General features: G+C 41.3%; 1 protein-coding gene across 1 annotated transcript in view; it reads right to left on the bottom strand.

Annotated features, from left to right (window-relative positions):
• rfx3 (regulatory factor X, 3 (influences HLA class II expression)) overlaps window positions 1–24352 on the bottom strand; it is a 466745-nt gene that overhangs the window by 202216 nt on the left and 240177 nt on the right. The window contains exon 7 of the mRNA XM_041185706.1: window positions 9683–9762. Coding sequence (XP_041041640.1) covers window positions 9683–9762 — 80 coding nt within the window. The remainder of the gene's footprint in view (window positions 1–9682; window positions 9763–24352) is intronic.

A 24352-nucleotide genomic window follows, 5' to 3' on the forward strand; every position in this document is an offset into this window, starting at 1 on the left:
CCCAATAAAGGAGAGCATTCCATATGTTTTCTTGACCATCTTGTACCTGCCCTGCCACCTTCAAGGACCTGTGGACATGTACTCCAAGGTCTCTCACTTTCTCAACCCCTCCCAATAAATTCTCGTGTATTCAATATTGCCTTGCTGTGTTTCCTTTCTACGCACATTTGCTTCTTCGGGTCATGAAGGTCCTGATGATGCAACTTTACAGGGTTCCTTTTCGACCAACTAACCAATAACATCTCAGTTCACAGGTTTGGCCACTTCTGGGAAAACAACACTCTTTTGCATCTCCGAGCTATTCATACAACTTTCCGGGTTTTAGACCTTTTTTAGCCAGCGTGCATGGTGCCTGCTAGGGCTCCTGTCTCCTTTCCTGCAAAACAAAAAAACTGATATCTTCTTGAGAGTGGTTTGCTTCTTCTCCTCACATAAATTCTCTGTGTTCCTCCTTCTGTCTCTATGTGCTTTCTCTCTGTGTCTACATCTGCACCTTCACCCTCTAGCTTCTCCGCTTGTAGCTTTCCTTTGTGTCTGCCAGCCTCAAGGCTTCTTTCTTAACTTCTTTCTTGTTGATACTGCTCCCAGGCCAAGGGTCCCCAGGTCACATGGGCCGGTAATTTTATTATCCAAGAAAATTACAATTGATGCAAACTCTTAAAAGTCCTTTTGAAACATTTTTAAAAACAATTACAGATTCCAGAGACCTCTTACAAAATACAAATTTTCCTTACTGTACTGCTTCCAACTCAAAGATCGTCTTACTGTTCAGAACCCTGCCATAGTACCTTCTGGCAGAAATCCTTCCTTTAACAGAATGTGGGTCGCCATCATGCCCACATTTTGTAATTTATCAGCAAACCTGGAAGTAGGATGCTAAGGTTGTGGCAGAGTTAAAGAGCTATGGTAGAGCCCACTTCTCTGACAAATGGGTTCCTAATACCCTGCCAACCCACCCAGTGCAAATGTTTTTTTTTTAAATCCACCCAACGGCTTCAGTCTTCCCAATATTTAGTTGGTAAAAATTTCTGCTCACCTAGTGCAGGATATTGGACAAGCTGTCTGACAAGTTAGAGACAGTGGAGGAGTCAGGGGAAGCTAGGTATTGTCATCATACATGTAGAAACTAATGCTGTGTTTTCAGATGATGGAGGAAAGGGGCAGCATGTAGATGGAAAATAGGAGGTGGGCCAAAGATAGATCCTTGGTGAACACAATAGGTAGTGGTGTTGAAGAAGGAAGAGAAACAATACAGGTGATCTCTGGCTATGACTGGATAGATAAGAATGGAATCAGGTGTGCCTAGTCCCATCCAGCTGGATGGCGGCAGAGAGATGTTGGAGGATGGTATGATCAACCGTGTCTAAGGCTGCAGAAAGGCTGAGAAGTGCGAGGAACGATTGTTTACCTTTGTCACAGTAACGTAAGGATATAATTTATGACTTTGATAAGAGTTGTTTCAGGGCTATGGCGAGGGTTGAAACTTGATTGGACAGATTCAAATATGGATTTCAAGAAAGTTATACGTGGCTCTGGGAAGCAACAGCATATTCAAGGACTCCTGAGACAAAAAAAGGTTGGGAGATGGGTTGTATTTTGTAAGATTGGAGGAGCCAATATTGCATTATTGAGGAGAGTGGTGATGATGATGGATGTTTTAGAGAGGTGGATAATGCCTGAGGAGAAAGAACCATTAACAATATCATGTAACATGGAAGCCATAAAGGAAAGTTGGATGGTTAGCATTTTAGTGGGAATAGGATCAAGGGAGCAGGACGTGGGTCTCACGGGCAAGACCAACGTGATCAGGTACTGAAATAAAATATACATGTCCTCTAACTGTATAGCAAACAATATTAACAATTATGATCTTTAACCATTATGACCTATTAACACCTTTTATGAATGTCTAGGGCCAAGCAATTGACTTGGACAGAATAATGAACTCAGCAATATAGTAACTGCTTTCTGGAACAAAATCCATTATATAATGTCTTTGGTTAGAGCACAAAGCTGTGTAGGTCTTTCAGAAAAAGTAATTTATGTCACAAGTGGATTGGGTTATTTGCCTTTTGTTGTTTATAACCTGAAAATAATACAAAACACTGTCAACTTTGGATGTAGGCAAATGCAGCAGGGATTTTGTACACAACAAAATCCCAAAATAGTGAAAAGATTGATGATCTTACCATTTGATTCAGTGGTTTCGGTCGAAGGATAAATATTAGCCAAAGCATCAGGAGAATTCAGGTGCTCTTCAAACAGTGCCAAGAAAGAGCCTCAGTTTAAGGTCTCTTATGAAAGGCAGCACTCCTTAGAGTGTAGCACTCTCTCAGTTGTGCACTTAGAGTGGCAGTCTAGATTGCATGCAAAACCCATAACCTTCCAACTTTATGGCAAGAGTGCTGCCATTGAGACACAAATTATGCTTGCCTTTTGGAGGCATGAATTACATGTTCTTAGTATTACCCATGAATTATTTTCCATACATTACCTCTCCAGGTGAGTAATTCTATATATGCCTTCTCCACAAGAAACACTCTGGCAACGTTTTATCTATTAAGAGGGTCGGCCAGCTAAATTGTACTGGATTGCTGTACCTTATATAGACATTTTGTGCTTTTTAGTTTAGATTCCTATCCCTCCTCTCCTAAAGATAGTGAGTTATACCAGGCTACAGTTACAAGACACCAGCTGTTCTCTGCTCTCACCCAAAAGTTATTCTTTATAGATGAGACTGGACAACAAGGGTTGACTTCTGAGACATTACATTAAACCTGATGTGCATCTTTTAAATCAGGCTAATTAGATAATGGGACATTGGCTGTTTTCTATCCTGCTCTTCCGCAAGGGTCATTGAAGTTTATCATACAGCTCCATTGTTAGAAATCAGATTGCCAGGCTGAGATGGATTGAACACTAGAACCTAATGTTTATTCACTCTTAATCTTTTATTTACAGACACACATTGCATATCATGTACCTCCAACCAACAACCCATTCTTTCAGTCTTCAACATATACTCCATTGAGTAATCAAATAAACAGGTGAACAAATAATCAAACGGTTAACCCCTTTAAGATGCTACATTCAGTTAATATTCAACAACAAATGTGAATTATGGAATTTTTCCTTACACTTTGATGAGCAAGTATTGGTAACGTTTCTGCCTTGTATTAAACAGGGGACCTTTCATGTGTAAAGCAAACATGAGAACCATTACAACTACAGAAACAAGGCACAGTCTTCAATACATATGCTCTTTTTGTAAGCCAATAGAACCAATAAAACAAACAAATTAACAAAGGTAACAGCCCCTTAAAGGGGTAAGACTTCAATATATAATCTCTTTTTAATAAAACCAAAAATCAATAAAATAAACCAATTAAAAGAGGTGACAGCCCCTGATGCGACACTGTAACTAAAACAAAATGTCAAATGAAACTTACAATATCAAATAAAAATATCATTTGCGGGGGTGATGATGCACCCTAGCCCCGTGACACCACCGAGGTTGCGGAAGGCCTTAAACATACCAGTGGACACCGCATGCTCCCTCTCCAGGGCCACCTGGCCATGGACATAGCCGCAGAACGGGGCACAGAGATGGGTCGGGACAACCCCTCAACAGAAGACTTCAATATATGCTCTTTTAGCAAAACAAAAATCAATAAATGAAAGAGAAGGCGACAGCCCCTAGTGGGGCACTGTAACAAAATCAAAACATCAAAGGAAACTTAACTAACTAAACCAAAATATCATTCCCAGAGGTGGCAATGCACCCTAGCCCCCGCGGTACCCACTGATTGCAGAAGGCCTCTAGCATACCAGCGGACACCATGTGCTCCCTCTCCAGGGTCTCCTGGCCATGGATAGCCGTGCAAGAGGGACAGAGACACAGGCTAGACAACTCCCTCAACTGAAGACTTCAATATATCCTCTTTTAGTAAAACAAAAATCAATAAGTTAAACAAAAATTAATAAATGTGAGGGGATGACAGCCCTGGTGGGGCACTGTAACTAAAACAGAAATGGGAAAGGAAATTACGAAATTAAATGAAAATATCATTTCCAGGGGTGACGATGGTGCCCAGCGATTGCACAATGCCTCTAGCGTACCAGTGGATACCATGTGCTCCTTCTCCAGGGCTACCCGGCCATGAACATAGCCACAGTAGAGAGGCAGACAGTCAAGTCGGATGACCCCCTCGACTGAAGACTTCAATATATATGAGCACAGGTTAATTGAGATCCATCACCAAAATACAATTAGATCCAATGGATATACAATTAGTACCCATAACTACCTCTGCTTCTATCAGATAATTGAACACAGCCAGGGATTTTCCTGGTTTGTGTAGCTCAGTACTATATCATGCAGTGCAGTTCATAGAAACAGAAAGCACAGAAAGAGACAATTCCTCATCCTCAAATAGCTGTCCAATTCTCTTCAAGTTATTTATAGAATTAGTTTTCACCATCTTTCAGGTAAAATGTTCCAGAACCATAATACTGCATTTGAGCATTGTTTTTGTGAGCACATAAACAGTCTTGTAGTGGGACTTTTTAAATAATTTATTCATTGATGAGATGTGGGCATTACTGGCTAGGCCAACATTTATTATTCAGCCCTAATTGCCCTTGAGCAGGTGGTAGTGAGCACCTTCTTGAACTGCTGCAGTCCACGTGTTGTAAGAACACTCACAGTGCTGTTAGGGAGGGAGTTCCAGGATTTTGACCTAGCGACAGTGGCAATATGTTTCCAAATCAAGATGCTATGTGGCTTGGAGGGAAAGTTGCAGGTGGTCGTGTTCCCATGCATCTACTGCCTTTGACTTTCTAGGTAGTAGAGTTTGTGGGTTTGGAAGGTGCTGTCGATAGTGAGCTACTACAGTGTATCTTTGTAGATGCTACGTGGTGTTGTCACTGTGTGTCAATCGTGAAGGAAGTGAAAGTTGAAAGTGGTGGATGTGATACCAATCAAGCAGGCTGATTTGTCCTGAATGGTGTTCAGCTTCTTCAGTGTTGTTGTCGTGCTTGCAAGTCATCCAGGCAAGTGCGCAGTATTCCGTCACGCTCTTGACATATGCCTTGCAAATGATCGATAGGCTTTGAGGAGTCAGGAGGAGTCATCCCAAAATTCCTAGCCTCTGATCTGCTTTTGTAGCCACAGTATTTATACGGCTCGTCCAGTTATGTTGCTAATCAATGGTTACCCCAGGATGTTGATAGTGGAGGATTCAGTGATGATGATGCCATTTAATGTCAAGGGGAGATGGTTACATTCTCATTTGTTGGGGAATGCTCCTTGCCTGGCACTGTGTAATGTGAATGTTAATTGCCATATGTAGCCCAAGACAGAACGTTGTCCAGGTCTTGTTGTATATAGACACAGACAGCTTCAGTATCTGAGGAGTTGTGAATGGTGCTGAACATTGTGCAATCATCAGCAAACATCCCGACTTCTGACCTAATGATAGAGGGAAGATCATTGATGAAGCAGCTGAAAGATGGTTGGGCCTAGGACACTACTCCGAGGAACTTCTGCAACAATATCATGGTGCTTAAACCCACAATCTTCTGACTCAGGAGCAAGTGTGCTACTAACTGAACCACAGCTGACAGGTGAAAAACTAATTTCAGTGCAACACTAATTACTGCAACCTCACTTTCCCATTCGCCAACAATCCCACATCTTGGGCCAGATCTACACCTCCCACTTGACGTGCGATCAGGTCACAAAATGCTGTGTTCAGTTTTTTCTTGCTGAAAAATAATTTTCCTATGTCTTCCTGGACCCACACCATTTTCATGTGGCCTCTTTACAGATCAGGAAGATCTTGGGTACAAAATGTGCACACATGCTTCTCTCAAGGTCATGGTCCCATTGTGATGACAGAAAAATTGCATTTCTTCCCACACAATTTTCGTGTGTGGAAGCCCTAAAAAAATGAACCTCTTTGGATAGTTCATGACCACTGGGGGAACCTAAGGAGTCAGGAAAGGTAAATATAAAATGTTTCGACATCTTCAATGTCACTATTAGATGCTATATTGTAATGTATTTGTTTTTAATGCAATGATTTGTCATAGTGATCTGTCCTGTAAAGGTATGTTGACTCATACATTGACTATCATTATATAAATATTGACATGCATTACAGTACTTTTTCCATTGAAGTAAGTGCCATAATGCATTAAAAGTGAATGACTCCTCTGACTTTAAAAAAAATACCTGCTTTTGAAAGCTGAAAAAAATCTCTGTACCTGCTCCTTTCCTGTGATTGGCAGGCACCCTGCTTTGAAATGGATATTGGATACCACCCTGTTCTGTCATTAGCAGGCAATGCAGTTGGAAGCTTTTTGTTATGACAGCAGTAGCCATTATGGGCTTCAAATGTTATAATGGCTTCAGCTCAGCAGGCGGAATATTGATCCAAGGATACTCGACACTTTTAAGAAGCTGCAATAGCAGAATATGCCTTTGACGCGGTTTTTTGTTTGTTCACAAAACCTAATAGGCACTTGAAGTGTTTCAGTTATTTTTTTTCTTTCCAGTATTAATGGTAGTGTGTTTGAGTTCAGGGTTTTGTTAGATTGTTAGAGGTTTAATTTTTTTCCCAATCATTTTAAAATAATTCCCATTGCTATTGCATAACTCGAGGACTGCACATGATGGATATTCTGAGGCATGATTATGAAGCGGATATGGGGTGCATGGAGGTGGCATGGGTGATATGAAGGGGCATAGAATGGCATGAGGGAGTGGGTGGGGTGGTGGAGGTGGCATGGGCAATCTGAGGAGGCATGGCATGGCATTGAGGTTAATGAGACCTTTATATGATGTTGGGGGTTGGGCTGCTGTGTGGAAGAGATGAGGCAGGTCTTCTAACTGCCCTGCCTCTACACCAGGCTCCTCATGTGCTTCACTGCAACTCGCAAAATGCACTGCAAAACCAACCCCAGTGTGAAAAGACAAAAATCCAAGGCAAAGTCACAGATGGGCTGGGCATGCATTTCGGAAGGCAGAAAAGTGCGCAGGTCGGGTTTCTTGAGGCCACAGGAAAATGTGGCCCCTTATCTTCCCTTTGTCATTAACCATTACAACAGCTTGGCTAAAATACAAAAATAAAAACCACCATGAAATAAACATTCCAAACCAAATTCATGAATGAAATGCCATATTGTATACAAATGGAAAGTAATCACCCTTCTTTATTTCCTTAGTGCCTGTCTTCTGTGTTCATTTGTCTGCCCTAGAGTTTCTACCTAGTGCTATCTTAGTAGCTGTAGTATGGCTGGCGGCAAGCTGCTGACTTTTAAAGGCTGTAGATGACCTTCAAGGATGACTTTGAGGTGCTCTGAGCCTCGAAGACTTGACTGCAAACTACGCCATCTTGGCATGGGTGACAGCAGTCTGGGCTGACTGACTGACAGGTAACAGCAAGGCATCAATGAGGTGTGTGGATGAATGCTGTCATCCTGAGTGAGGGCAGCAGATTCCTGCCCAATGGAACCACTGCCACTGCCACTCCCACAGGTCAGCACCTTAGTAATATTTTGGAGGACATATTGCTGGATTGCTATGGCACCCTGCAAGACCCTTTGCACACTGTAATCCAGATCCATGATGCCAGCAGTCTAAGCTTACATGGCAGCAAGGTAACCTTGCAGGACAGCAGTCTGACCTTCCACTCCAGCACTTAAATGTTGAGTGTTTGCTGCTTATGTGCAATAGAAGTTGCAACATTGGTCATTAGATGCTTCATCATGGCTGGGTTCACAAGTGTGGCCACCACTTCCATGATCAAAAGGATGGACTCCTAGCTTGCACAAAAAGCCCTGTGCTAAGTTGGTACTGGACTTCTCCATGCTCCTTGACATTGAATGTAGGCATTTTGGCAGGTTTCCCAATGCAACAAGCATTTTGTTCTGCATATCCATCAATGTCCTTCTGTAATAAAAAACAGGAAATGCTAGAAATATTCAGCAGACTAGGCAGCATGCGTGAAGAGAAAAACAGAATTAAAGTTTCAGTTCGATGATCTTTCATCAGATCGGTTTCTCTCCCTACAGATGTACTAGTTTTCATCATCACTCTCTTCTTGATGTTCCTCCACTGCCCTTTCAGACTGCATTTCTTGTATAGCTGAAAGGAAATCGCATAAAGATAAAAATTGTGGTGAGGGGAGGGGGGAAATTTAGAAATGCATGCGCACACGATCTGTAGCTTGTAAAACAGAAGAGATTGTGAGATGAATTGAAATTTGAGGAGGAGGATTTGGAATGAGGATACAGTCATTTTGGGTAGTTTAGATCACAGCCTCAGCAATGGCCATTCCAATATTGGCCAGAGGCATTCCTCCATGGGGGTTAGGACATGTCCGCCTCCAGTTATCTCCTGCTGCCTCGGGTTGTGTGCCAATTGTCCTGTAATAGAAAAGGAAGTGTGTCAGTGAGTGTGGTGCAATGCTTTGGGTGATATGGCTGTCATGGTTTAAAACTGGCAGTGTATGCAAGCTGTGAGATGTGGCTGTGAGGCTTGCCGCAGTACCAAGGGTGTGAGTGTGCAGCGAAGCATCTGAATGTTAAGCATAAGTCCTGATTGATAGAAAGTGTGAGTGCTGAGGGTGTGATAAATTGAGCAGTGGCTGAGGCTAGTGGTCAGATATGGCATTTGAAAATACATTCACTGACCTTCACGACTCATGTGAGATCGTTGAACCTCTTATGTCACTGCAACTAGGTCTCAGGGCTTCACTCTGGCACTGACCTCCATTGCTATCGCTTTCCACTGCCTTTTGATTGTGTGCCTGGAGGGCCTTAACCCTGATGCAGATACAAGACATCTTTCTTGCTCTCCACCTCCTCCACCAAGACCTTTACTGCAGTGTCTGTAAACCTTGAAGCCCATTCTCTCCCATGTTGTGCCATTATTCATGGTTTCCCAAAACAGATTCACTTCCTTCATGACTCCCAGCGTCAGATCTAACCACAATGCGCTTCCCTTTTAAGCAGTGCAGGCCAATTTTAAGTAGCGCTAGGAAGTTACAATTTTGGGCCCCTTGCTGATACTCATAGCCAATTAACAGTGCAGTTAGTGCTGGCTGGATGCAGAAATCATTATAATGAGCAGGCATCACGAAGTTGGCATGCTGCATACATTTCAATCAATGGGTGTGGGTTAATTGTGCATTGCTATCCACACAACTATTTTCGGGGATCTAATTTAGCACTATATATGTTTATAAAATGTTTTAGGCTTTACTTAAATATTTTTTGATAATCCTTTCTCGTAACCCCTCTGCTTCTTGTATTAACTTTATAATTCCCTCCTGCGCTTTCCATAATGTTCTTTGTTATTAACTGAATTTTATTTTTGACATTTGTCATAAGCCTCCTTTTTTCTGTTTTATTTTAACTTTATTTCCTTTGTTATCCACAGCACATTAGCTTTGAATGTTCGCTTCGAAGGAATAAGCATAGTTTACACTGAGTTATCTCTTTCCTGAATGCCTTTGGTTGCTCCATTACTGTTGTCCTCTACAATCTATCTGTCCTAATCACTTATTAATAATTCTGGTGAAACTGTCTTGGGTGGTTTTGCAAAGCAAGCAATAGCAAATTGGCAGACTTGCCCGATGGTTATTTCCATTGACTTCAATATCAGTAAGTGACTCACATAGTTCCATTGGTGTAAACAGTATCACTCCCTTCCACATACTGCACCTGTGTTGGGTAGACATGCTGCACTTGTTGCACCTGAAAAATTAACAAACAACATTTATTGCTTTTTAATAACTGTAACATCTTAAAAGTTTTACGTATTCCCAGCAATTCCTCTCAATATGATAACTTATGTTAACATTCTATTCTGTCATAATTTTCCACCACATTGTGGTCTTCACTTGTTTTGCTGTCATGTTTGAATTTTATCATTAATTTCATTGCAGCGCTGATTCAGAAGCTTGACCTTCTAGCTAGGTAGCACTAGCAGTACTGCATTAGTTACATATATCTATGATTGGCTGAAGATGATCACATAACATGGTTCTCCAAGCCCTAGGTCTGTCCACCATTTTCATTACTACTGCTTTAGAATTCTTTTATTTCTTCCAACTTGCTGCTGCTGTCACCAACTGACCTGGTTGCATAGGCACATGGGACCTCCGGAGTCATTTTTCTGTTTATAGACACCTCATTCATATTTTGGGTCATGTCTACCTACTGCCCTGCGGATTTTCTTTCACCATCTCTTATATTACTACCTTCTTTTATTTTGAGGGTCAGTTTCTCTACTCCTGCCCACTGGTTTCAATCTACCAATCCCCTACCTAGTTTTCTATCCTCATTAGCATCTGTGTCAAGCATCAAGTCTAACAACTTGGGCCATTCACCTTCACCAATACGGGCATCCACTGCAAACATCATGGACCCCCAGTAAGGACACAATGCCACTCACAGATGATAACTGGTCCAGGATGGATAGAACATGTAAGTTGATCTAAGCCTAGCCGATAGCTGTGCTGGAAAATATACTTCTAGCTTTATTGCCAGTGATTGTGCTTAAGTGCAGTTCTACTTCTTTTTGGAGTTCTGATCCAGCTTTAGTGTTTTTTTTTAATACCCATTCCTGGTATTTCTGGGTTTTCTTTTTCCTCGTGTCTCCATGTCAGTAAATCTGAAAAATCAGCAATATATTAAAAGTCCTACGTCTGTGTGGACATCCTGTCCAAAAATTTACTTTCCTTGGTAGGCTTTTATTCTAACTTGGTGTCAACTTTTCTGATGTTAAATCCCTATGTCCCATCCTTACATCCATATTAATATAGGAATCTGCTCATATAAACTTGCCATGATCTAAATACAATCGACCACTGGTTGTGCTTCTCTCATTTACCGAGGCAGCTTGCCATCAAAGAGGAATGGAAGACTGAGCCATTGCAATGCCGGCAGCAGGCCACAAATAAGTACTTAAAAGGACAGTGGCCAGGAAGGGCAGAGATCAGACCTGAGGCAGGGTAGAGATTGATGGAAATTGTGCAGAACAGGGGTCTTGAATCAGGACAGGGAAACAGTGGCCTGTGATGGTTTTCCTGCTTGGAACATGAGGTTGGGACTAGCCTTCCTGCTCCTCCCTGCTCTACATTCAGCTAAGTATATTTTAACATGTTAGCTTGTTAGTTCCAACTTGCAACAATCCCTTTAAGGACTACCTGTAATGCTGCATGTGTCCTTGAATTTCCAGAAAACAACCTGCACTCTCAGGGCAAGCTGATATTACAGAGAGGGTTTTAAACAGCCGTTAAGTCCTTTATTTACATATGCAAAGAGAAAATGCCTGCTGCAAACATGCGACAGCGGTACCTTTTTAGGCTTATGCCAGTGTGCCAGGCAACACACTTTCTCTTATCTCTCCTCTTCCCCTGACTCTACCTTTTTCATGCTCTGTTCCCTTCTACATCTTTCTATTTTATATCCTCTTCCCTTTTGGGTGGCAGGTAGTAAGTGGCACTGCATGCCATGGTGCAACAGGGAAGGAACCACCAATGGATACAGGTTGCATTTGGAGTGGAGTTGTGGGAAAATTGAGCCGTTCAACAGTTCATCCTCTCTCCCAGTCACTTGTGATTCTCCCCACCTCCTTGGTCCCATCATTTCTCCTACGCCTGAAACTTACTTGCTCACCCCCAATATTCTCTGTTCCCCTGTTATCCACCGTCAGAGATCTTATTCCTTGACATCGCATCCCCACCACCCCAACCTGACGACTTTTTCCCCAAAGGATGGTAATCAAGAGGATCCCTCACCCTGAACAGTTTACCTCTCATTCTCTTATCCATTTCCTTGAGAGGCTTTCTAAACACGACATTCTCTTAAAGTAATGAGGAAACACACTGCGGTAATTTTAAACTACAAGATGGTAGGAAGTGGGGTGGGTTAAATTCTGAAACTCCCAACCCCAACCCACCTGAACATGTCTACTCCCAGTTTAACTGGGGTGAGTGAATACCTCAAGAGGCAAGTTAGTGATTGAAATTATCTTATTGAAGCTGTGTACCACAGATTTAATGGTTGCAGTTGGGATTTCCAGAGTTCAGGAAACCCAACAACTGAAGGGAGGCAAGAACTGTCAAATTAAGCAGATTCTTTTATAGAACTTCTTGTGGTCCAGGCAGTGCAGGAATGCTTCTTCTCAGTTCCTCGAGCTAACCTGCCTCAACTTCCCTGCCCACCCTCCTTATCCACCGACTCCCCCACACCATGATTTCCAGCTCGACACATGATTTGCACATCCCCCATGATCCCTCCCTCTTTCCTCTCCATTTCCCAGCTACGGTCTTCTATGCTGGACCAGGAAGGCAGCAAGTCAGCCAGCCTCTCAATCTTGCTGAGAAACGGAGAGAAAAAAAAATGAGATCCTATGCTAAATTCAGCAAGAGCTCTGCATTCATTACCTTTCCCAGTTGCTACAAGATCCCCCTTAACCTGCGAACCTGCATATGTCTAGGCCACTGAATGTACACCTCCTCACTCTTTCTCACAATTCTCTGGTGTGTCCAATTAACACAGAACTTTTATAAATATCAACAAAACACATTTGAGTTAATTAGCTGAATTCAAGATGAATTGGTTTTTCTTTGAAATTTGAAACAACACTCTTTATTTCTTCTCCCTCATTGCAGGTTCTTCCTTTCACCTTGTTGACTTGCTTCTCTGACCCCCCGTGTCTCTTCCTCGAATAGGTGATATAGAGTCAAGAGGTGAGCCACTTACTGCAGATACTCAGCTTTTGATACAACCTAGTAGCCATGGCATATGCGTGATTTGTTCCCCCTTCCCAGGATGTTATGATGAGGAATTTGGTAATGATAATGTCATTGAATTGTTGTTTGATAGCACCATTGATGACTCCATCACTATTCTGATGATTGGAAACAAGCCTACAAAGCAATTAGGCCATCTCCCAACTGTTGCAGTGTTTTGCACACAGTAAATCAAGTTGCAAAACCCAGGAATCAGATTAACTTGACGTAGACCATATTGCACATCACATGAGTAATACAAGCAAGTATGCCTACACACACAAATGTAGGAGACTCATCAGGGGACTAGAAACTCATCAATTGAGGTTTTTTTTAAATGCTGAGTTTACCTAACCAATGATTTGTTTGCATATTTATAACGTTTTTTGAAACACATCTTCTTGTATAATTTCTTTGTCTGCAACTGTCAGTCATCCTGCCTTAGCAGATGCTACATGACTGATTTTGGCACAAAACTGTAGGGGATGAGGGTCCCAATGCATTTCAATATTAGTCAGAAATCATGGCCAGGCCTTCTAGTGATTTTATTTTATTCATTCATGGGATATGGGCATCGCTGGTAAGACCAGCATTTATTGCCTACCCATTATTGCCTTTGAGAAATTGATCTTGAATTGCTGAAGTCTATGGGCTGAATTTTATGCCGGCGGGATTTTATGGTCCCACCAAAGTCAACAGACTTTTGAATGGCTCGCCGCATTTTATGGCCTCACCCTGACAGCAATGGGGCTGTAAAATTCCACCCTATGTGATGAATGTACACCCCCAGTGCTGTCAGCTAGGCAGTCCCAGGATTTTGACCCAGCAAAGGTGAAGAACCAGTGATAAATTTCCAATTCAGAATGGTGTGACTTGGAGGAGAACTTGGAGATGGCGACGTTCCCATGTACCTGCTGCTCTTATCCTATGTGGTAGAGGTCATGAGTTTGGAAGGTGCTGTCGAAGAAGACTTGCAAGTTTCTGCAGTGCACTTTGTAGATGTTACACACTGTAGCCATGGTGCCCTTTGGTGGAGGGTGTGAATGTTTGTGGTGGTGGATGGGATGCTGACCAAGTGGGCTGGATGATGTCGCGCTCCTTGAATGTAGTTGAAGCTGCACTCATCCAGTCAAATAGAGAGTATTCCATCGCACCCCTGACTGTGCCTTGTAGAAGATGGAAAAGGTATTGGGCAGTCAAGAGGTGAATTATTTGCCATAATATATCCAGCCTCTCACCTGCTTTTATACCCATAGTATTTAGGTGGCTCATCCAGTTAAGGTTCTGGCCAATGGTGACACCCAGAATGTTGATGGTGGCACATTCAAATGAAACAGGAGCAGAAGTAGGTCAATCAGCCCCTCGGGCCTATCTCGCCATTCAATAAGATCATGGCTGATCTCTTTGTGTTTCGAGATCTACATTCCCATCTATCCCTGATAGTCTTTGATTCCCTTGCCTAACAAGAAACTATCTACCTCTGCCTTAAAAATATTCAACAACCCTGCCTCCGCTGCCTTCTGAGGCAGAGTTCCAAAGTCATGCAACACTCGGAGAAAAAAATTCTCCTCATCTCTGTCCCATAAGGGCGATTCCTAATTTTAAAACAGTGCCCACTAGTTCTGGATTCACCCACAAGAGGAAACATCCTTTCCACTTCCACCTTGTCAAGACCATTCAAAATCTTATATACTTGAATCAAGTCACCGCTCATTCTTCTAAGCTCCAGTGGAAACAAGCCTAGCATATCCAACCTATCCTCATATGACAACCTGCTCATTCCAGGTATCAACTTAGTAGAACTCCTCTGAACCGCCTCCAACACTTTTTACCTCATTCCTTAAATAAGGAGACCAAAAGTGCACACAGTATTCGAGATGCGGTCTCACCAATGCCATGTATACCTGAAGCATAATATCATTACTTGAATGTTTAATCCTCTTGTAATAAAGGATAGCATTCCATTAACCTTCTTAATTACTTGCTGTACCTGTACACAAACTTTTTGTGACTTATGCACGAGAACACCTAGATCCCTCTGCACCTCGGAATTATGCAGTTGTTCTCTGTTTAAGTAATACTCTGCTTTTTAATTCTTCCTGAAATAGTGAAAAACTTCACATTTTCCCACACTATACCCCGTCTGCCAGATTTATCCCCACTCACTCAACTTATCTACGTCCGTCCGGAAACTCCTTATGTTTTCTTCACAACGTACTTTCCTACCTATCTTTGTGTCATCTGCAAATTTAGCTACCATGCCTTCTCTCCCCTCATCGAAGCCATTGATGTAAATTGCAAAAAGTTGAGGCCCCACCACAGACTCCGGCGAGACCCCACTCGTCATATCCTGCCAATCAGATAAAGATCCATTTATGCATACTGTTTTCTGCCAGCCAGCCAATCTTCTATTCATGCTAATATGTTACCCCCTACACTGTGAGCTTTTATTTTCTGCAATAACCTTTGATGTGGCATCTTATCAAATTCTTTCTGGCAATCCAAGTGCAGTACGTCTACAGGCTCCCCTCTATCCACTTCACATGTTACTCCTTCAAAGAACTCTAATAAATTGGTTAAACATGATCTTCCTTTCATAAAACCATGCTGACTCTTCCCGATTATCTTGAGCTTTTCTAAGTGCTCAGCTATAACCTCTTTAATGATCAACACTAAAATCTTTCCCATGATAGACGTCAAACTAACTGGCCTACAGATTCCTGTTTTCTGCCTTCCTCTCTTCTTGAATAGAGGGGTTATGTCTGCTTCTTTCCAGTCTGATGGAACCTTTCCAAAATCTAGGGAATTTTGGAAAATTAACACCAATGCATTTACTGCCTCATTAGCCATCTCTTTTAAGACTCTAGGATGCAGTCCAGCAGGACCCGCAGACTTGTCAGCCCTCAGATCTATCAGTTTGCTCAGTACTGATTCCCTGCTGATTGTAATTTCACCAAGTTCCTCTCTCCTCTCCACCTCCCAATTTACAGCTATTACTGGAATATTTTTTGTGTCCTCTATAGTGAAGAAAAAAGTAAAATATTTGTTCATTTTATCCGCCATTTCTTTATTATCTACTATTAACTCCCCATTCTCTGTAGAGGACCAACACTCATTTTACCTACACTTCTCCTGTTTAAATACCTGTAGAAACTCTTGTTATCTGCTTTTACATTTCTAGCCAGCTTCCTCTCATACTCTAATTTCTTTATCCTGCTAACATTTTAGTCATTCTATGCTGTTCTTTATATTCTGACCAACCATCTGACCTGCCACTCACCTTTGCGCAGTTATATGCTTTTTCCTCCAGTGGGATGCTTTCCCTAATTTCTTTAGTTAACCACAGATCATGGGTCTTCCCTTTAGAATTTTTCTTTATAGTAGGAATATTTTTATTCTGAGTATTCTGAAATATCCCCTTAAGTGTCTGCCACTGCTTCTCTATTCATCTATTCCCTAGCCTAGTATCCCAGTTCACTTCAGCTAGCTCAGCTTTCATGCCCACATAGCTGCCCTTATTTAAGTTTAAAATACTAATCTTAGAACCACTCTTTACCCTTTCAAACTGGATGTAAAATTCAATCATATTGTGGTTGCTGCTATCTAGGGGTGCTTTCACTCTGAGGTCATTAATTAATCCTGCCACATTACACAATACCAGGTCTAATATAACCTGCTCTCTGGTTGGTTCCACAATGTGCTGCTCTAAGAAACAATCTCGAAAGCAGTCTGTGAACTCCTCATCCAGGCTATTCCTGCCACTCTGATTTTTCCAGTTTATATGTAGATTAAAATCACCCATGATCGCCTCTTTATCAGAAGCACCCAATATTTCTTCTTGTACACTTTATCTTAAATTGTGGTTACTGTTAGGGAGCATGTAGACCACTCTCATTAGTGACTAATTTCCCCTACTATTCCTCATCTCTACCCAAACCAATTCTACATCCTGATCTCCTGGACCAAGGTCATCTCTAACTATTCGACAAATGCCATCTTTGATTAACAATGCTACCCCTCCATCTTTACTTAGCTTCCTATTCTTCTTGAAGGTCATATACCCCTCAATATTCAGGACCCAATCCTTGTCATCTTGCAGCCAGGTCTCCGTAATGGCTATCAGATCATATTTATTTACTTCAATGTGCGCTATCAATGTTCTTACTTTGTTATGAATGCTACGTACATTCAGATACAGAGCAGTTTAGTCTTCTTGTTATCTTTATGACATCTAGTCTTGATTCTTTGTACATTCTTAGGTTTTTCTCTCTCCGTCCCTTCCTGCCATTCTCCAACCCTCATTTCCCATATTACTATTTTCCTCTTTTACCTTGTCTATAATCTTAGATATACATCTTTCCACACTGATCCGTTGCCCCCACTATTTAGCTTAAAATGCTCTCGACTTCCCTCATTTCGCAGTTCGCAAGAACATTGGTCACAACCTGGTTCAGGGGTAGACCATCCCAACCTACAGCCTCCATTTTTCCCGATACTGGTGCCAGTGCCCCACAAACCTGAATCCACTTCCCCCACACCAGCCTTTGAGCCATGTATTCATCTCTCTAAATTTATGTACTGTTATGACCGTGTAGTTGGTACAGCTGAGTTATTTAAAAATCCCAGCGGGAAACTTTAAACAACTGTCATAACCTATAATTTTAAGTGATATTAAAGATGCAACTCTAAGTTCAGGACTCAGACCACCAGTTCTTGAGAGGTTTTATATTATATTAAGCTCAATGAAACATTTTATTCATTTACACAAGTTAAATATATAAACCTGGCTTCAAATTACTACGATCATAACTTTTAACAAAATTCCCAAATTAATCTCCATTAAGGAAACAGCAACCCATAGACTTAACCAGACACCAGGTAAAGCATTTTCATCTTACAAATTCAAAATGAGGTTCTTTTCATTTTGGTTCCTTTGGAGACAGTTGGAGGCTCACAGTTGCTTTTGATCTCACATTGCCTCTGCTCTACACACACAAAATGGTTGTCTTGTTATACCTAGTACAGCCCATTGAATGTAAATTTTCATTGTATGACCAGCCTCTTATAACAATAAAACCCCTTTCATAGTAACAGTTTTATTAGCAAAATTAACATAATACTTGGTCTCTGCTCGCTAGGTGGCAGAATTCACCCTACTTCTTGAATGCTCTATTCAAAAAATGCACTCTATCGTTCATACATATCAAAACTAGTACACATCAAAGCACCCAGACAAGCTGGCTTTAATCCAATTAAGACACAGCCACAGACTAACCCTCTTATTTTAAAATAAAAATATTTTCCAATAATATTATATACATTAATAGCTTCATGACATGTACCCTGTGCCAATTTACAAATGGCTCAGGTAATAATCCAGAGATTATAACCTTTGAGGTTCTGCTTTTCAATTTAGTGCCTAGATCCTCATACTCTCTGCACAGAACATCTTTCCTGGTTCTACCTATATCATTGCTACCTACAGAGACCACGACAACTGGATCATTTCCCCTCCCACTGTAAGTTCCTCTCTAGCCCTGAGCAGATGTCCCAAACCCTAGCACTGGGCAGGCAACGCAGCCATCTGGACTCTTGCTTTTTGCTACAGAGAACAGTGTCAATCTTATTTACTATACTATCCCCCACTACCATTATGTTCCTTTTTGCTCTCCCACTTGAATGGCTTCCTGTACCACAGTGCATGGTCAGTTTGCCCATCCATCCTGCAGCTCCTGCTCTCATCCAAACAAGCTGAGAGAACCTCAAACCTATTGGACAATTGCAGAGGTTGACACTCCTGCACTCTCTGGGTCCCATTTCCTGTCTCATCTGCAGTCACAACCGCACCCCCCCCACCTTTCCTAGACCCTATCCTAAGTGGTGTGACTGCCTCTTGGTACAAAGCATCCAGGTAACTTTCCCCCTCCCTGATGTGTCACAGAGTCTGCAGCTCAGCCTCCAGCTCAATGACCCTGAGCCGAAGTTCTTCAAGCAGTGAACACTTACTGCAGACTTGTTTGCCCTGGATCACAATATTATCCAGGAGTTCCCACATGCTGCAGCCTTGACACATCACCTGTACTGCCATTCTTAAATGTGTTTTAAATAATTACTTAATTACATTAATCACTTATCTATGTTGCTTTTGTTTTTTACATATTTTATTAACTTTGCCACTAATCTGTGTACTATTTTAAATCTTAGGGATAGCTTGGAACTTACTCACTTACCACATACACATCAAACAGATAGCACATTTCCCTGTAGCAGAGCAATTCCTACAGGGTGAGAATGATAGAAAAAGGAAACAATCACCTCCTTCCCTCCCTTCACCAAACTCCCCATCTTCACTCAGTTACCTCAGCTGCACTCCCTTGCTGTTTTCGGGGATGGCAATGTCATTGAATGTCAAGGTGGTGTTTAGACTCTGTCTTGTTGGCAGTAGTCATTGCCTGGTGCAAACATTACTTGCTATTTTATTAGCTCTAGTCTCCAGGTCTTGCTGCACGTAAGTACAAACTGCTCCATTGTTTGAGGAGTTGCAAGTGGAACTGAACATGGTGCAACTATGAGAAACATCCTAAGTATAACCTTATTATGGAAGGAAGGTCACTGTGAAACAGCGGAATATGATTGGGTCAGAACACTAACTGAAGGAGCTCCTGCAGCTATGTCCAGGGGCTGAGACAACTAGCCTCCAACAACCACAATCATCTTCCTTTTTGCTAGGCATGAGCCCAGCCAGTAGAGAGTGTCCCTCCAACTTCAATTTTGCTAGGGCTCCTCGATGCCAGACTCAGTTAAATGTTGCCTCAATGCTAAGGGCACTCATCCTCAACTGAATTCAGCTCCTTTTACAAGTTTAGATCTAGCCTGTGATGGGATCTAGGGCTGACTATCCATGGCGGAACCCAAACCAAGCATGGGTGAGCAAGTTATTGGTGAGTAAGTGCTGTCTGATAACACTGTCAGCAGCAGCTTCCAAAACTTTGCTGATGATTGAGAGTAGAGTGCTGAAGAAGTAACTGGCAGGTTAGATTTCTCTTGCTTTCTGTGGACAGGGCAAACCTGAGACATTTTCCACTTTGTTGGCTAGCTGCCAGTGTTTTAGCTCTACTAGAGCAGTTTAACTAGAGGTCTGGCTAGGTCTCTTTGCAGCATGAGTCTTTAACGCTACAGTTAGTGTGCTATCAGGCCCTGTAGCCCTTGCTGTATGCAGTGCACTGAGCTGTTTCTTAATATTACATGAAATGAATGAAATTGGCTATTAATGGTCCCTAATCGGATTGTAACAACATACAATTAGGAGCTTATTACAAAGACCCTCCTGATTTATTAAAGTGGCATAAGTACCACTTTAAGACAAAGATGGTTTTCTCTATGGCTACTTGGAGAAGAACATGTGTAAGGACAACAGGTTTCCTTCTCTAAAGGACTGTAGTGAACCAGTTTGTTTTTCTACAACATTCAGCAATGGTTCCATTAGATTATTAATTCCAATTTCTGCCATGGTGGATTTCAAACCCAGATCTCTGGAACACAAGTTCAGTGACAATACCACTATGCCACCGCCTCCCCATCATTATTGGAGAGGGTTTTAGTTGCAGTTTGGACCTCATGTGGTTCGTAGCTCAGAGAGAAATTAGCCAAAATAAATGACAGTTAGACAGACCTGCATTATAAGCAGAATAAAACCCTAACGACTTCATCGACTACGTAGAAGGCAGGTGAGACTTAAGCTGTTTGAATCTTGTGAGGAACAGAAGCTGGAAGATTGTCAGTAGTTTGATGCTAGTGTGAGAATCTACAGAAGGCCTCACAGTGTCTTATTGCGAAGGAATGTAATCAGATTAGCTTGGAGGTATTGAAAAAGTCACCAGAACAAGGGACTGGGGCATCAACAGTCAATATAGGGTAAATGAAAGTTTTGCCTCAGAATAGTTGGAGGTGAGGAAAATTTCCCAGAGGACTGTGACATATTTATGGGTGGTCCCTACAAAAGTACAAAGCTTTAAGATTGTTGTGTTTTATAAGAGAATTCTTGAGGGAACTAAGAAGTAAACCTGAATGCATAACATATGTGGTTACAAACTATATTGTTAAGTTAATAGTGCTTTGTTTTTTTATAAACGCAATAAAGCTTGTTTTGTTTAAAAAAGTGAAATCTTGTGTTCTATTGGTTAAAACAGGTGCTTTGTTTTCAATTTAAATATTAATGGTCCCTAATCAGATTGTAACAACATACAATCAGGAGCTTATTACAAAGGCCCTCCTCATTTATTAAAGTAGCATAAGCACCACTTTAAGACAATGATGGTTTTCTCTATGGCTACTTGTAGAAGACCATGTCTAAAGACAAATATAATTTTTTTCAAATATTACTGTGGGATACTATGAAGCCGGCACCAGTGGGTATATATGTGTGTGTGTGTGTGTGTCTAATTTAATTCAACAGAACACAGTCAGACTGCCAGGTTTAAATCATCAAAGGGTTAGGTGTAAAAGCAGGCATTTTGAAGTGCAACAAGCTAAGATGGGATACAAGTAGATACAGCATAAATAGGAATTTGCATTAGGAGACAAATGAGAAGTTGACATTTTAGCTGTTGAATTTCAAAGAGAAATAAAAGGAAGTTTTACAACTGGCAAAGATCATGAATGAATAAAGCAAAGTTATTAAGTTTATTTTTCCTGAAAGTAGTGGCCATAAAGACAACATGAAATATTATTATATTCTGGGAAAGGTAACTTCCAAAGAAAGTTAAGAACAATGGGTTTAAAGATGAAAGTGAAAAAACATATTTAATGAAAAATTGAAAGCTGTATGGGATGTGTGACCATGTGATCTTGAAGAGTGTGCTATGTGAGGACAGACCAGTGAAGTCAGCAGCCTCTAGCCACCCCATAAAAGCGTTTTTGTTCCCGAAAGCAAGGTTTTGTTACAAGCTTTGGATTTCCATTGTCGAGAGAGAAGTCTGTGAGATACCTCCCTGGTAATATTATTGGATTTTTTTAATAAATTAAGAATCTATAGGGAATGTTGCCTGGAAAAGGGTGTTTATTTGTGAGTCTAGCTAAGTATAAATCTTTTGGGAAAGGTTATAAGAATAAATTTAACTGTATAGCTGTAATCTTGTGCGTTTAAGTTTACTTTTCTTCTGTTAATAAATGTTTTAATTTAATACTTAAAATCTTCAAAAGTGACACATGACACATATGTTCTCATAGTAAATACAAATTGCAAATCATTGCGATAGCTTGACCAAGTTTCCCTTTGGGATTTGGTCAGCCCGGCAACTGCCACCTGCCATATTGTAACATACGTCTAATTGTTACACTCTTTAGCGGCTGATCTGGCAACTCTTGGAATGGTTATTTTCCATTACAAAATAGGAGAGAGGCAAAATTCCTGAGGGCAAAAGCATAATGACAACTTGCACCAAATCTGAAATTGTTGTGAAAAATTAGTTTGATTCTGTCATGTCATACAATCTGGATACTCTATTGAATTTAGGGATTAACTTCAAGAGCTGACAATGTCACAGATTTACCATCCACTGCATTCAATTGCAATTAATCAAGTGATAAAACTATCTGCCCTATCATGCTGGTATATCAAATTTTATGAATTCCACTGTCACTCTGAACAGTGTGGCAGCTACCTGACAAATGCATGTCTAGACAACACATCGAGTAATATTGCAAAGATCCTGAGTGCTTGAAATGATCAAGTGCATATAAATCAAGTGTAGATATCACTGTCACAACCACAGGCAGAGCAGCCCAGGCAGAAGATCTTAGCTGCAGATCTTCATCTAGTTAAACACACAGCTCTTCTTTTGCCTGTTTGATGGAACATTATCTTCTCATGCAGGGCCCCTCAATGAGATATTCACTGGATCTCCATGACCTGGCTGCAAATTGTGAGTTTAATACTTTGCAGGATCCATCTTCCTCATATGCTGCTGACTCTCCTTTCCTCTATATGGCATCACTCCTTTTCCTCCATTGTAATTGCAAACTAAGGAATGCCTATTGGAAATGCCATACCAAGTACTCAGAACCTCTCACTATGGATGGGAAAAAAAACATCCCTGTGGTTCACTGGCCCTCTCTCTGTCGATCACAACAACAGTTCAGTTCAAGCCGGAAGCAAATTAAAAACCTGCAATAATTATTTTTTAGCTCCAGTAATTAGCATTCAGAAATTTCTTCAGTCTCAGGCTCCAAAGTAAATCATTTTTGCCAAGTTCAGCTGCAACTAGAAATAGATATGCCTCATTTAAATAATTTTAAGTAATCCCTAGTGCATTGTGAGACTAACTTAATTCCAGGTTTTAATGTGGACCAACAACATGGGCCTGTTCGGTATTTTAAATTAGCCTCAGTATGAGAATCACAAGAACCTCAACAGAGTTGCAAATTGGATTATTGCCATTAAAAGGACCCAGAATGCACCTTTCAAAATACAGAACTGCTGAACAGATATCCCAGAAATACTAGAAAAAAAAACTTCCTCCAGGAGTGCAGAAAAACAACTGGCCAAACACAAAAATTTCATGGCATGCTACATTTCTCAGCTGGTTGGTATTATTTACCTAATATCTAGTATTTTATTACAATGATCCCTGAACACTATAGGTTATAAGGAGAGATTACACAAACCAGGATTGTATTCCCTGGAATTTGGAAGGTTAAGAGGTGATCTGATTGAGCTTTCAAGATATTAAGGGGCAGAAATTTGCGGGCAATGACGTAGGGCAAATGTCCTGACATCGATCGCTCAACGTCATCATGCACTCATGTAATACTTCGGTTGGTCGGTAGGCACGGGAGTTGGCAGAGCGCGCACTGACAATTAACAGGCCTATTAAGGCCATTAAAGTTCTAATTGAATTAAATTTTTTGCTGCCCGTCTAACCTTATGGTGAAAAGGCCAAGCGGCCTTTCTATTTTTTAGGAAACCTCATCCACCGGTGGGATGAGGTTTCCAACAGCAATTAAAAATTAAATAAAAATGTTTAAAATTCATTCATAGCATCTCCCTGCTCATGTGACAGAACAGGATGAGACATGTTTTTAACATTGCAAACTTTTTTATATTTAATGTTATAAATCTTCAGCTCCCTGTGCCTCAGGTAGCTTTTATTATGTGCACTCGCATGCACGCGCGAACTTCAGCGCTCGCACTCCTCCCGGCAGCACTGAGCGCTGCAGTGCGCGTTTCATGCTGGCTGGCTGTTAATTGGCATGAAATCGATGTCGGGGCCCGATCGTGGGCGGTGGTCAGCTTTGCGACCGCTCCCGGGCCCACCTGTCCTGCCTGCCCGACAAGGTAAAAATCCTGGCCTAGGAGAACAGATAGAGAGCGAGAGAGAAACTATTTCTACTGGTTCTGTCGTCTAGGACTGGCAGCAGAGTCTAAAAATTAAAGCTAGATCTTCTGGGAGTGAAATTAAGAATGACTTCTACACACAAAAGGTGGTAGAAGGTTGGAATTTTCTACTGCAAATGACGATGCTCAGTCGACTGTTCAATTTAAGTCT

This window comes from Carcharodon carcharias, chromosome 4 (assembly GCF_017639515.1).
Source record: "Carcharodon carcharias isolate sCarCar2 chromosome 4, sCarCar2.pri, whole genome shotgun sequence".
Lineage (NCBI taxonomy): Eukaryota > Metazoa > Chordata > Chondrichthyes > Lamniformes > Lamnidae > Carcharodon > Carcharodon carcharias.